The sequence below is a fragment of the Amaranthus tricolor genome, chromosome 8 (assembly GCF_026212465.1).
Source record: "Amaranthus tricolor cultivar Red isolate AtriRed21 chromosome 8, ASM2621246v1, whole genome shotgun sequence".
NCBI classification, from domain to species: Eukaryota; Viridiplantae; Streptophyta; class Magnoliopsida; order Caryophyllales; family Amaranthaceae; genus Amaranthus; species Amaranthus tricolor.
In genome coordinates this window covers 26,851,048-26,866,393 of record NC_080054.1, presented here as the reverse complement: position 1 = coordinate 26,866,393, position 15,346 = coordinate 26,851,048, and the positions used below count along the sequence as shown (strand labels likewise).

General features: G+C 34.3%; 1 protein-coding gene across 1 annotated transcript; it reads right to left on the bottom strand.

The window, feature by feature from the left end:
* On the bottom strand, nucleotides 1–15,106 carry LOC130820729 (methionine S-methyltransferase). The gene is made up of 12 exons (XM_057686221.1): nucleotides 14,726–15,106; nucleotides 11,372–11,565; nucleotides 11,031–11,237; nucleotides 10,839–10,934; nucleotides 9,672–9,860; nucleotides 9,408–9,596; nucleotides 9,084–9,320; nucleotides 8,570–8,704; nucleotides 4,104–4,424; nucleotides 3,787–3,966; nucleotides 1,740–2,708; nucleotides 1–543 (listed from the first exon to the last, which is right to left on the bottom strand). The coding sequence occupies exons 1-12, from the start codon at nucleotides 14,961–14,963 to the stop codon at nucleotides 250–252; spliced, it is 3,249 nt and encodes a 1,082-aa protein (XP_057542204.1). The 5' UTR covers nucleotides 14,964–15,106; the 3' UTR covers nucleotides 1–249.
* Nucleotides 15,107–15,346: the final 240 nt, after the last annotated feature.

The following is a 15,346-nucleotide window of genomic DNA, read 5'->3' as shown; positions in this document are numbered from 1 at the left end:
TAAAAATAACATAGAGAATATGTTCACCTTATAAATCAAAGTGGATCATTATGTATGAACCATTACATTGATGGATTCTTCTCACTTGGAATTTCATCCAAGGAAGCAAATATTTGCACCAAAACATAAGCATGACAACTAAGTCATGCAATACACACTATATGTATTGCTTTTGGTGCAAAAAAATTAGTACAGATTTTGAAGATTATTGAGAGCTAAGGAATACAATTAATACAATCATAGTACAATTTAAGCCAATAGATCCTTGAATTTGGTGATGCAGTCCAATGCTTGCTCAAATTCATCTTCTTGTAAAGCAATGGTGAAGCGACAGTAACCGGGAATTCCAGACCAAGAGCCACTATTAATGCATAAACCGTTGGCTGCTAAAATGGCTTCTCGAATCGTAGCATCTGTAAGCTCAACTGTTTGACTAGCTGCATTGCCAACTTTAACATGCTTCCCAATATAAGTTATAGGCTTGGCTACCATAGAGACGCCACCTTGGGATGGAAGCACTTCCCATCCACACTTCTGCAACGTCTGCACATCGAGACAAAAAGTAGATCAAATTAGTAGCTAGATTTTTAAAAAATGATGAAATTCTATGAACATATAGTTACAGGAAGGGATTACAATGGTACATCAGAGGAAAAAAAATGATATTTCCATCTCACATTTTCATAGAAGAGTTAACCAAGAGATTTTGAAACCTAATTGCACAATTACGCGCTTCTCGACTTTTAAAAAACTTGTGTATAGGGTTTCTGAGATTAGCCAATAGCCATCCTCAATAAACTCAAATAACAGCGTGATGAAATGGGAAAATTAATAGTCATAGGCCTCAATAAACTTAATCTTAGTGGTTTTAAGGTGATCCATGTTCAAAACAATAGGCAGTCTTGGTGTCCACCAGAGGAGGGATGGGTCAAGGTAAGCTTTGACGCAAATGTAGCGCACGACTTTACTAGGGGACTTGGAGTGGATATTCGAAACAATGAAGGCATTGTACTGACAATGGGAGTCACATGGGTAGACGCCAGTTGGGACTGACCACCAGTGAGGCGGCAGCAGCACTATATGGATTATGGAATGGAGCTTGCTCACTGACTAGGTTATACTCACATTCACTTGGAGGGTGATTTCATGACAACCATTGCTGAAATCACGAATGAGTCTTGTGGCTTTTCCCCGATTTTTCTCATTTATGCCTATTAAGTCCTTTAAATTCCAATTTGTAAGCTTCTTTGGCAATCATATTGGTAGAAGCAGCAATACCGCTGCTCATTTGGTGGCTTGGTGGGAAGCGGGCGATGCTAATGAAAAAGTTTGTATGGACCCTATCTCCTAAGGTCTCATTACCTTGGCTTCTCTTGATATAAATGAATGGAAGTTGCAGGGAATTTTCAAAAAAATAAAAAATGGAAACTGGAAGAACATAAACTACTTACTAAAACCGAACAACTAAGAAGCCAAGGACAGTTTTGTCATTGTGAAGCATTTTACTTTGCCTATCATGATATAAATCTAAATATAAAAGTTTACTGTGGCTAAGCACAATATAGCCTTATGCAACAATTTAAGAGCCAGCAAATTGAAGTACTTATTTATCAAAATGTATACCCCTGCCAAAAACTTTTAATTTATGCAGTATGACTAGAATAAGTTTTTTGACATATGCTAAAAAGGTAGTAATGCCGAAAAGAATTAAGCCATATGCTTAGGTTAGCAGCAATTACCTCTCTCAAGCGCTGAGACCTATTTTTCAGGACCTCCTTATGTTCTGTAACGAATTTAGAAAGGTTACCAGTTTCTTGTTCAGCCTGAGCCAACAACTTCTTCATAGCATATCTGGTAGTACTATGAGGTTTGGTTAGACCAGCAAAACCATTAGTTGTCTCAGAAAATAGACACTGATCCACAGCTAGGAATGCGAAGGTCAGCCCTCCAGTAAGCATCTCCAGTGACAGACCTCCAAGGAGAGAAACACGGAAAGATGCATTGGCAGAGGAATAGAGCTTTGTTAAAGTGGGCTCCAAATTCCAGGTATCCCAATTGTCGGTGTCAAATTCTAACCCTGAGAAAGATGTGTCAATCAGAACCCTTGCACCAAAATTCGCACATACAGATAATAGTTCTTCAATTTCCTGATTGCTGTACAACAATCCAGTTGGGTTAGTAGTAGGGCCAGAAATATACACCCATGGTTTATTGACGGACTCCAGTGCCTTGTTCAGTACATCCTTAGTTAATTTAAACCCAGCATCAGCCTGTGTCGCAATACTAACAATATTGGCTTTCATGAACCTTGCAGCAGCTACATAGTTCCCGTTACATCCAGCAGGAAAGCAAAATGTGCCACCTTCTTGAATACAGCAAAGCAGCAGCTTGTTAAATAGACCCAAGCAATAGTCAGAGTACAAGAAATCTGTGCTCTTGTTCGTTGGGAAACCGTATTTGCTCTTGATAAATTTCTTGATGCCGCTTGTCACATCTGTCTCAGACTCGGACAGGTTCTGCCGAGCAAAACTCTCAAAAATAGCAGCTTTTACAGGTAAGGGCAATGACAAGAAACTTTGATCAACGTCCATGTGAATTAGGGAAGTGTTGTCTCCTCCATTTATCGACAGCTCGGAATTGCTGAAGACTGAGATAGCAGAGCTGGCAAACCCAATCAGTCCATTGGAACTGTTCTTATCACATTCTCTCTGGGATACATGTATAAAAGTTCACAAGATAAGCAAACTCATCCAGTGATACTAGTACATAACTATCATAGGTACCAATATGATTATGTAGGTAATTAAGGTTTTTATGATACGTAGAATACAAATCTGATTTGATAGTCTAGACAACCAAATTAGTCTAGACAACCAATAGAATGTTCTCTACAATCAACTAGAACCTAGAAAAAGGAATATTTTTTAGACATGAGATACAGAAGGATAGAACTTTATACATTTGCATTTTATGTTTGTGCTCCTATGCCCCAGTAGCTAATGATGCAAAAATTCACAACTTGAGTTAGATTTCATTGGACAGAAAGAAGCTCTATTGGTTCAAAAGTCTTAACATAACAAGTTCAATTAAAATTGTTCGTTACATTAGTTAATTTCTAATGGACTAAATTCCTTACAGATTCAAGCTAGACTTGCGTTCAAACATCAAACTCCTATCATGTTTCCTCTCCAGAATAGGACCAAGAAAAGTTCCATACCACCAATTCAATTTACATCCCTAAGGCTAAGTTCTAATTGTATAAGTAACAACCCAGAACTATGGTTTTAACAGTTTCACGCTTTCAGCTCAGTTCTAGTACTCCTATGATGTTCCTCTCCAGAATAGGACAAGGAAAGTTCCATACCACCAATTCAATTTACATCCCTAAGGCTAAGTTCTAATTGTATAAGTAACAACCCAGAACTTTGGTTCTAACAATTTCAGCTCAGTTCTAGTAAGGTTTGCCCATATATGACTATGATGCAGTTATGCGGCACTTAGGTTCAGCTTTCCTTGGCCGGACACCACTAGGTCCACCAAAAGACGTTTTCCACAAGCAGCACCTAAACTAGCCCATCCTCGAAATTCGATGAACTCAAGTATTACACTTATCTAGCATTTAATAAACTAATGATATCAAAATTGTGGGTAACATAGTGAAGGAAAACTTTGGCAAGTTGATTTGGTGAAGAAATTCAACTGACAAATATTCATACTTCAGCTTGTAAAAGCTAATGAAACAAATCAACTTTCAGATTATATCACACTGAGGCATGAGTAACAAACCACTGCACGTTGATGTCGATCAGCTAGCTGAAATGAAAGGAGTTCATTGAAAAGACAGCCATAATAGTTTTGACTAATCAATGAAGTATTTCCTTCAAGAAGTTCAACTGTTCTTGCTAGAGCCTGAAAAATAGTTTCGTCTTCTGAAATCACAAACGCTACTTCAAGATCTGTATAAACCTGGATGAAAATATTAAACATAATATCATGAGCGACAAATAACACTCAAATTCAAATGTCTGGAATGAAGGAATTTCGAATATGATATCCAATGAATGCAAGCATTATATTCTAAAAAGAATGTTATCTGATCTTACCTGATTCTTCACAAGACCACAGACAATGGCAGCATGTGAAGGTAGAGAATTGCCAGCAAGATATTTCAGGACACCATTGGAACTAGGAAGGCTTGACAGCTCAAAGTGGTCAGATATGTCTAAGAAAAGGCGTGAACCAATTTCTCTTGTGACATCCAATAAATTCTCGAAGGCTGTACTGGTAACAGCCTCAAAGTTTTCCATGCCAGTAACCACGACCTGAGGTTTAAGTTTCTTAATCAACTCAACCATCAGATCAGACTGACGTGGAGCCTCAATAACTGTAACCACATCTTCTGAAGCGTGACAAGAGTCTCTCTTCTGCAATGTACCAATGTAACAGTTCAAATATCTCACAACCTTTTAGGCGAATTTTTTTATGATATGATGCTAAAGAAATACTAAATCAATGTTGCATCAGATTGAGACATTGATATTCCCTAGAAAATGATTCTAGGTGTTATATGATCAAAGGAAGTCAAAGTGAGAGCAGAACTCCCATACATCGCACAGCAAAGAAACCAAATCATAGAATAAAAACAAGGCCGCATCACATCGCAACGGCCGCGCTATAAAGGTTTTCAAAATAATGATTCTGGGTGTAATACGATCAATGGAAGTCAAAGTGAGAGCAGAACTTGCACACATCGCACAGCAAAAAAACCAAATCATAGAGTAAAAACAAGGCCACATCGCATCGCAAGTTCGCAACGGCCGCGATGTAAAGGTTTTCAAAATAATAATGTTTCTTGTCATCCAAAAATACTCACCTCGGCGGCTTGGCTCTATGCACACATCATTTTAAAGAAGGCTCATGCAACATAGAGCACCATAATATATACATATTATACTAAGAAGCGCCAAATACAAAAGAAAGAGCAAGAACGACACAAGAGGAAGAAACTTAAAAATTTTGAAAGAAAAAACACCATATCAAAAAGGTCATCCGACAATAATAAAAAAATCAAACTGCAGCTTGATCACGTTTCTTGTACTCTCGCCAGCCGACAACCATATATGGCATCACCTTTTTACTATAATTGTGTGCAATAACATAAAATCAAGGTAAGTATAAATCTTTGGCTTATTGCAAATGGACGTGTAAGTTACTTAATGTAATAGAGGGTAAAAAATATTTATTCGGGTAATAGGAAGATGGGGGTAGTTGAGATATGTATCATAATGCAGAATATAGATTATACCCCCATAATGTGACCGTATAGTAATAGTTATTGAGTGTACCGCAATCTAAATATAGGCTAAGGCAACCGTTAAAACATATGGACGTTGTTTCGTAACCGATATCATAATCGCGACCGAAACCATATTTTGCACTATATTGTGTATGCTAAGATTGAAGAGTAGGCATATCCTATCCTATTAGATATAAAAGAGCTTAGTTGTAAAAAAGGTGATTGTTGCGAGGCGCAAGGGTTATTTCTATTGAGACTCTTCCGGTATGCTTCGCTTGGAGTATAAACAATTTTTTTTTACGCTTGGGTGCACCCTAAGACTAGGCACGCCCCATATGTGCTTTCAAAACTAAGGAAAAGAGAGAGATAAAGAAGAAGATACTATGTTTTAAGGCTATTACCAAATTTTTTCGCTTTAATATAATCCTAAAAAGTCTTATATCAATTTTTCCATGACTACCATGTACAGCTAATTTATAAACCTAATAATAATAGTGCAATGCTTACGAATGAGGTTGTTCCCTTAAATAATGGTCACTTGTGACGGATTTTGAGCTTATCATTTAACAGAATTCTGCTACGTAAATTGTGATTTAGCATGGAATAACACCATTATAAATGTTATTCTAATATATTAGTCATTGTAATCTTTTTTAGTATGTATTTAGTTCTAAAAGGTTAGAAAATTTGAATTATTACGATCTTTTTCAATTAACAATTCACATTGCAATATATGCAAAACGATCGGTGCCTGCGAACATCTGCATCTGCGACATTTACCACAAAGTCCACAATCATAAAGACACCCGCATTTTATTGTTCTTAAGCCAATGAATGGATTCAACCATTACTTAATAAATTTGGGGTTTTTCCAGTTGTTGAAGAAATTATTTAAGCTATGCAATTAATGTGTCCATTATTTGATGGGGTGAAAGATTTATAGTTCTTTGGTTTCGGATTATAGTGGACTAAAGTAAAATGAATCATTAAATTATGTGCACTTCTTATTTATGTGAAGTTGCACATGATATATGCTACCATGAGTCAATTTGAAACGACGTCTTTGTTAGTTTAATCGTTAACATGGGTAAGATTGCGTACGTCCGACCCTCCCAAACCTTACCCTAGGTGGGAGACACTTAATGGCATTGGGGTAATGGAATGTTGGAATTTCCAAATTAGCCTTTCAGTATTAAATATTTTCCATATCTTATTATATTTAGTAAGAGCAATAGCGTATCAAGTGTCACTGTGAATGAAAGATTACGAGTTTGAATCCTGAAAACAGCCTCTTGTAGAAATACATAGTAAGGTTTTTCTATGTTACACCTCATTCGTCAAGCCTACTTTGTGCACTAGATTGCCCTTTCATTACATCAAGTGAATTCGACATTCATTCTCGATGGAGCCAAAGAATTACACCTCTTTGGTTTAAGATTATAACAAAGTTTAAAAAATTCTTAATCTAAGCTCAAATGGCACGCACTTTTGTTCCTTCTACGCTTTTTGCGCTTTGCGCCTTTTGCAAGATATACGCTTTGTCACAAAAGAAGTCTTCTTTAAAGAGAAAGAAGGAAAAGGAAGAAGGATTTGCTTATTGTTTATAAATAGAGAAAAAGAGGAAAGGGACAAATAAGAATTTGCTTATAATTTTACGACTTTGCGGACTTCTTTCCGAGGGCCTCCACACAACTAGGTCCCTTCTTTATTCTTTTTCAATTTTTGTATCTTCTTTCTTGTAGATGTTTCCTCTTTTTTCATCCCTCTTATAGAATTTCATCTATATTCTCATCCTATGCCTTCTTCGATAATATATATTCTAGTTTCTCTTCTTTCAATTTTCCTTTTCTTTGATAGTGTCTCTACTTTGTTGGTTATTTTCTATAATATTCTTGAAAGTTTTTCTTTTAGTTTCCCTCTTCTTCAATCTATTTGTCTATTTTCTTCTAGATTTTTCATTTTTATTCTCTTATAAGTTTTTCATTTTCTTTTGCTTCCTATATCTAAAAAGTAGAAGAGAAACATTAGACATATGAAATATAGTTTTATCATTTATGTGCCTTCTTATGGTATTTTGCACTATAGTAATAGCTTAGCTTGATGAACAAATGTTTTAGATCTTTTGTACAACCATAATATGAAGATCATACTATAATGAGTATCAAATATGTTCTATAATTGTTTTATAAGTTTTCTAGCCAAAGGCCAAAAGTTACACAATGCCTACATAAAACTTGCACTCTCCCCTTGTGCCTTGTGCCTAGGCTCTATAACCACCATGGTGCGCCTTACACCTTTTCAAACTAAGATAAATAACAATGATAGTAAAAAGGTTCATTAAATCATATGTGCTTCTACTTATGTGAAATTGCTAATAACGATTTTAATCAAAGATCAATTGAAAAGCCCTTTTATTATAAAATCTTAAGGTTTCAAAGATCTAAGCCACAAAATCTTGCTTAAGTGGGAAGGAAATATAGGCTGAGAAATGTTGCATAACAATGACAAAACTTTAATCCCAACAGCATGGAAAAATGTTAAATTACATTATTAGATTACAACAAATGATTAACATCCATATTTTAAGCACTAGTAAGCATAGTACACAATTTTTGATACAAAAGTGTCAAAGTCTGAATCCCAAAAGATGTGGGTTGACTACATAAATAAATAGACCAGTTTCAATGGTTGTTCAATTGAACTCTCCTTCTCCATCCATTTCGAATTTCTATCATCTCAACCTGTAAATCTAACTCCATAAATTTTTCTACTTCATCGCTCCAAGTCATCTTCAGTCTTCCTCACCATCTTTTTTAATCTCCCAAGATTCAAGTTTTTATCTTCCTTAAAAGTTCATCGATACCCTGTCATTGCACACGTCCAAACCATCTTAATTGATTCTCTTTCATCTTTTCTTCAATATATGCAACTCCCTAAATCCTTTTTATGTTTTCACTTCGAAGTTTATCCCTAAATGTATGCAAGCTCCAAAAAATACAATGCAATCATGCTTCTATACTTTGCAGTATACTAAAACGTCGTCTTTTGGTAATAATTAAGGTCCCCCTATACCTCAAATTCTCAGATGTGCCACTAATACTACCCCTAGTAACCCTAAAAGTTGGAAGAGAGGGAAAAGAATAATTAAACCTAGAAATAGTACATCGCATACCCGAGTACAACTAAAGTTTAAAATAAGTAACATCATCTTACATGTAAACATGTTACAAATAGTACAGACAAACCAGATACGTCATTGGATTTAGGCTATACCTCAATTGACAAAGAAGTCATCCATTGCCTAGGAAGGTGTCGGGTCAAATGCTCATCTACAATAGCAAGATTTGGAGAAAACAACCGTAAAGCATTCTCAATTGCTGCAGTCCTTGAAGGGAATACAACCACATTCTGCAAAAGAAAGAAGAAGTTACAAAAAAACCACTGAAGAGTGAAACTTCGAAATACTAAAATCATAGTCAAAGATTATACAAGAAGGCTTTAGATAACACCTGGCTCTTTTAGAATATAAAAAACTTATGGTATGAACAGCAGCTCTTAAAATTTTTTAGACATGTAACTAACTGTTATGACAGATAAAATAGATTTACTAATTGAAGAAGATACAGCAAACATTGCAGTTAAAGATAAAATTTGTAATATATATTACATCCTAGTCATTGTAACAGAAGCCAGAATAAAAGGAAAATACAAAAAAGGGAACAAAATGCCCTAAGCATAAACTTCAGCAACAAACACAAGCAGAGGCCTGTCTGCCAACTATTCATACCTTGGCAGTTAATGGAACGTGATGGTACGTTTTCATGAATCCTGCTACAAGATCTCGGAAGCGTCTACTACCAGCTGGTGACTCAAAAGGATGGTATGAATTCTCTTTAAGAGCACTTGCAAGATATGCAAGAAATGGAATCTTTTCATCAGCTACAGCATCATCGTGAAAGGACAAATCCAAAGAGTTATTTATATCTTTAAAGCCATCTCTCAAAAACTCAAAAATAGTCTTCACCTGTCATTACATCACAGACTACAATAATTTACAGGGTCCAGTTTAGATAATATATTGCATGTAAAACAAGGAAAAGAGAATATTGACCTGGTTAGGTTGACGAAGTTGACAACTGTAAACAGAAATAGAATGAGAGATACAGCCTCCAACTTTCCCATAAGCCCATGCTGTTCGAGCACAAATAGGTCGATCTCCTGTGAGTCCCATGAAGAATTCAAAGCGGTGTGGGCTGTTCTTTTCGATCTCAACCAAAGCTGATATATCTGTATCCGTTGCCTATAAAATCAGCCAAAGATAAATCTACAGTTCGTAAATCATAATTATCATATACTGATTTGGTGTTTAACTTACCTGAACAACTTTTGTTTGCCAAATCTTATTAACATGAAAACCGCGACGTTCAAACAGACGTCTGCAAACAGCTTGTCCTGGTCTGCCTCCCATGTTAAAAATCATAATCCCAGTGGGTTTAATAACTGCAATTCCCTCCTCAACTGCCCTTGCAATTAAACCTAAGCCAAATTGATCTTCAACAAAACCCTAGATTTGAAGCCAAACAGAAAGACAAAAGGGAGCGAGTCACTATACTGTCAGAGTGATCCATATTCAAGAATAACACATCAGAATTCCATTACAACCAGTACTTCATGTTACAACGATGTCCTAGGCCAATAAAATATCTACAACAAGCACTGAGAAATGCTACAGAAAAATGCTTTACATATCAAGTTCACGTTCAATCTGTTTCATTTTTATTCTAGAACAAAAAATGCAAACAAAATGAATGACAAGAGACAGTCTCACCCTTCATCAATGATGAAAAATCAATAAAAGATACAACAACAATATTTCATTGCCCCAATGTCATTAAGTGGCTCCCTCTCAAGGTGGGTTTGGGAGGGTCGGATGTACGCAACCTTACCCTTATTATAAACTTGTTACTGGTTCCCAATTGACCTTTGGTAGTAAAGGTCATTTACAACTTTGCATAAATAAGAAGCACAAATAATTAATGAGTCATTTTACTATATGCAAAACTAAATAACTATAGATCTTTGGCTCTATCGAAATAAGGGACGAAGCCAATGATACATTAACTTTATTTTTCTAATTTTACAATTAAAGAAGATCAAAATTATTTGACGAGGAGATAAATATGTAAGAAAAAAAAAGGTAAAAGAGCTCATGCATAAACTTAAATGGGATAACCTATCAAATAGATTCAATAGAGAGGCAAAAAGAAAATTTTCCAATTTTATCATCACCAAAATACAAGAAATCTCAACTTTACAAATCAAAATTTCCTGATATTACAAATCAAAATTTCCTGATGTAGCCACTAGCCATCGTCTCTAGTCTCTAGTCTCTACTTTCCAAACAAAATTCACTATCACTTTAAGTATTAATAACCACAGTATGTAATTGATCTATTACAATGTGGATAGTTTGTATGACTCAGTAAGTTGATAGAGCTCTAATGAATATACCATTAAAGTATACAAATAGAGGTCCCCTAACCTGCAGCGCACAATAGTTGCTGAGAGAATAGAGAAACTCTTCACTTGCATTTTCTGTGATCATTTTGGTCATCGCATCTGGATTAGGATTAAGAATCTGCAGAAGAAAATCATTCAGCCAGAATGCGATAGGCAGAATTATTTCATGATCATAAAGGAAATGACAAGACCAAAACTTTGAATATATCTTCACCTGTGGTATGCAGCCAACAATCCTTTCAAGCATTATATTGTTGTCTCTACAATAAGCAAGAAGGTCAGATTCATGAAATTCCACTCTGTCCAGTAGAGTCTTCTTCTCTGCGTCATAAATGGGTTGGCCATTCTCATCCAACGCATTTAAGTATAGGTTAATCCATGAAATCTTTACAGCTCTAGGATTTATATCCAGGCCATACACCTGTTAACATCAATTTAAGAACTTAGTTCGGCCTTGACAAAAACTAAAAGTGAATCACCCTTCCATATACTCATACACATGAGTTACAAAATGGAAAACATACAATCACAAAAATTCAAGTAAATGTAATGAACCTTTGAAGGCGACCATTTTTCAGCAATAGCAATAGTTATCCATCCATTTCCACACCCAAGCTCAGCTACTACCTTATCCTTATAAATGGATTCAGGATGCCTATTCAACCCTTCATAAAATGTGAAAGACCAATCTTCTGGCATAAAAATGCTAGGAATTACCAGCATTGTTAACTTTTTCCTTTTCTGAAGCCCTGAAAATCCACCATAAGTTCCTCAGCCAACAGATGATTTGGAGTTTATAACCACAAAAGGTTGCACTATCACATCAAATATGCTAAAAAGTTGGACAGCTATGAATTTCATGTTCTATTCCCTTTTGCCATTTTGAAGTCATATCAATCAATAAGTTATAGTCTGGTTTTTCCAACTACAAACAATGCTGAACATAATAAGTATAATTAATAGTTACAACTTTTAACATTTTTACAATTGAAAGCCATACAATACAATGTAGTATAAAAAGAAATCTTCTACTGCTCGTTATTTTTGGATGATTTCAGTGAAGTTATACCATCATATAATGCTACTTACAGCAAAAAGGGTAGATAAGAACAAAGACAAGGTAGAAATTTAGGAACAAACAACAAAAAGGCATCAACTTATTACAATAAATTATTCTCTTCGGCTATAACACAGATTATAATATTAATGGTTTTGTCTCACACAAAACATATCCCTTTTTAGTACAAGGGCAATAACTACAACATTTCATAAGCAATAATGTCAAACACTAATTTTTTTCTTATCTACCTAAATCCAAGGCATATGAAAAAAATTTCTTAGTTATGGTTTTCATTCACTTAAAAAAGACATACGATAAGTTATCAAGAAAAGTACTTTGGTAGACATTGACAAAGAAGGGTATTCCCAAGATATACATCAATATAGTGCAAGATATGTATCAAGTGAAGAAAAATGTTAAGACATGAGAAGAGTTGGCCTTTACTAAGGTTTAGCCCTAAGGTCTCTACTTTTTCAAATCGTCCTAGTTAGATAGCTCAATAGTTCCAACGAGACGTTCCATGGTTTATATTGTTTATTTTGGTAGATGAGACCGCAAATGGCGTAAATTTTAAGTTAGAATGATGGAGACAAGAGTTCAAGTCACAAGGATTTAAATTAGTTAAGGTAAGACAAAATACATAAAATGTCACTTTAAAGCAAATGATATAAGTAGACACTATAAAGTTGGAAAAGAAAGAAATCGCTATAAGTGGATGCTTCAAGTAGTTTGTGTCCATATTCTAAAGTAAAGTGAATATCCAACAAGACGTGGCTCATTGAATTAAGTTTGGGAAGCAAAAGTAGAGAGCGACTATTAGAATGTTATGTATCGAAGTATGCCCCTAAATCTTAAGGGTAAGTTGAATGAGAAGGCCAATAAATCGGATTAGCGTAAATGTGAACGCTTCGATACATGAACAAGCATACCTTGAGAGATCGAATTTGAAATGAATATATAAGGGGTATGGGAGTTGCAACTAATGAGAAGAAGGTGAAAGAGAATCGTTTAGAAGATTTGGGCATGTGCAAAGACGAGGTATTAGCGGTAGATAGAAATTTGAAACTCAAGGTATTTGAGGGCAAAGAAGTCATTTGGGTTGAAGCTAAAAGGATATGATGGATCTAGTTTGTAGAAAATTGATATGAATATGACAAGTAGAATTCATATGGATTGTGAACGACCACTGGAACTATTTATTGGTTCGTATAGTTGACCATAATCTTTTAGGATTAAGATTTTGGTGATTTTGTTGTTTTAGAACCTAAAACCAAGGCTACTCACAAATAAGAAGTTTTGACAACGAGATCAGGATAATCAGATTTTTAAACTCATTTTTGAACCTTAGCTCAATAAATAAAATTGATATTTGACATAAAATACTCAACCAACTAGCTATCACAAATTCTTAAGCTCAACTAACTGAATATAATTTCCTTTCAATTTTCAAGTCTTTCCAGGTAGAGAGTAACTAAATGGACTAAACAATTCACTCTTGCACTACTATGCTAAAAAAAATACACAAACTCTTAGTATTCTATGATTGTACCATTACACTATTCACTATGATGAGTAGATCATTTAGTTCAATCTATGAGATAACAGGCACAGATTCTAGGCTTCACTATCTTCAATTGAGATCTGTTGAACTATCTTATTTTGATCAACTTACTTTAGCTTAAGTTGATTTTCCCGATTATTTTTGACAAACTTATTAACACATGTTTCTACCTATTATGTTTTACTCAGAATTGCCCAAGTAGATGAGAACAAAACATGCCAAGTGTTTATTGTTAAATTGTACAAATTAAAGTCATATGAACTAAAGGAAGTAACTAAACAATCACTCCCATGGGAACTCAACTATATAATAACAACGATAATGTTAAATCATTGATCTAAAAAATATGGGGTCGATGTATAAAAAATACACAATTAAAGTATATCAAAAATAAATTTCGAACTCTACCAATGAATAGGCATAGATAAAACACTTTTACATCGATTACAGCATAAAAAATATACTTTACAATATACACAATTACAATATACTCCCTCATATTCTCTTAGGTGTCCCATTTACTTTTGGGACACCATTCATCTATCACTCTTAAATTACATTTTATTTTTAATCTATAAGTTAAAACATAGTCATGTGGGATCTTATTTGATTCGTTTTGATGTAAAGATTATTAAAACTAACTTTTTATAATTTTTAATTATACATAAATAAGTGCATTGGATAGAGTGCATAAAGTAAATGAGACACTTTAAATCAATAGGAGGGAGTATTATACTCTATCAGCTTTTTAGTAGTTTATATACGAAAGCACATGCCATAGAAGACGGAATAATATCTTATCAGTCATAACTGAGCGTGATTGTCTTGGCAGTATTCATGGCGTCGTCATGTATCAAAAGAAATCATCAAAATACTACCTAACTTCTGATTCTTTGATACTTAATATAGCCATAAGTAAATTTCAATTTTGTTTTTGGTTTCCAAGCATTTGAGCTCAACTCAATCTCATCGTATTGGTCAAAATCATAATTTCAAGTTTATACATTCATTCATCATAATTGTCAATTCATTAATCCATAACAATAATCCACTCATTAGTCGTTTGTTTAAGGATTTTACACAACTTCAAATAAAAATTAACAAAAACAACAAAAAAAATCAGTATTTCAATATATGGATAAAATGCAATCAAATCGTGAAACAACTAGAAATTGAAATCAGCTATATAAACCAATAAATCAGTCCTAATAATCATGCAAATGAAATCTCAAGTTCAATTCAAATCAAATCAAATTCATAAAAAATCAAATAAAACACAAAACAATACCTGAAGAATGCTCCAAATGAACGTCATTGATTTTGAAATGGTAAGCATCGAAACAATCCTCCGGAGAAAGAGCAAGAGATTGAAAATGTTTCTGCAGCAAGGAGAAGAATCTTCGCGCATCAACTCTAGTTTTAGGATCCTCCAACTTTTCAAGAAGTGATCGTAGTTCAGTATACGCTGCATCACCAGATTCTTTGCATTTCTTCAAGAATTCTTCAACTCCTTCCATTTTCTCCATTAATTTTTTCAGTCAAGATTTGCTTTAGCCTTTCAGCTTTCTGGAATGAATTATGGGTACTCCCAATGAATATTCGTTATTTATTGGAAAACGGAGAACACAGCCAGAATGTTCCTGTTTTTTTAAAAGAAAAAAAGAAAATTAATTGTGTACGTCTTTTTTTAATTACTTTTTCCCTCTCTTTCGGAGTCAGTATACTTTTTCTTTATTTTATTTTATTCTTTGTGTTTCTCAACTTTCGACTTTGGACTTTTAGTCATTCCTATTCTATTTATTAATCTTATTTATCATTTTCAATTCGTATTTTACTTTTAATTTATAAGTTAAAATATAATATGTAGAATCTTATTTGACTCGTTTCAACATAAAAATTATTAATATCA

Coding starts and splice junctions, on each gene's coding strand:
- LOC130820729 (XM_057686221.1), bottom strand. CDS start 14,963: ATGGAGAAAATGGAAGGAGTTGAAGAATTCTTGAAGAAATGCAAAGAA. Junction 11,566..14,725: donor TCATTTGGAGCATTCTTCAG/GTATTGTTTTGT, acceptor GTGGATTTTCAG/GGCTTCAGAAAAGGAAAAAG. Junction 9,597..9,671: donor GGCAAACAAAAGTTGTTCAG/GTAAGTTAAACA, acceptor CTGATTTTATAG/GCAACGGATACAGATATATC.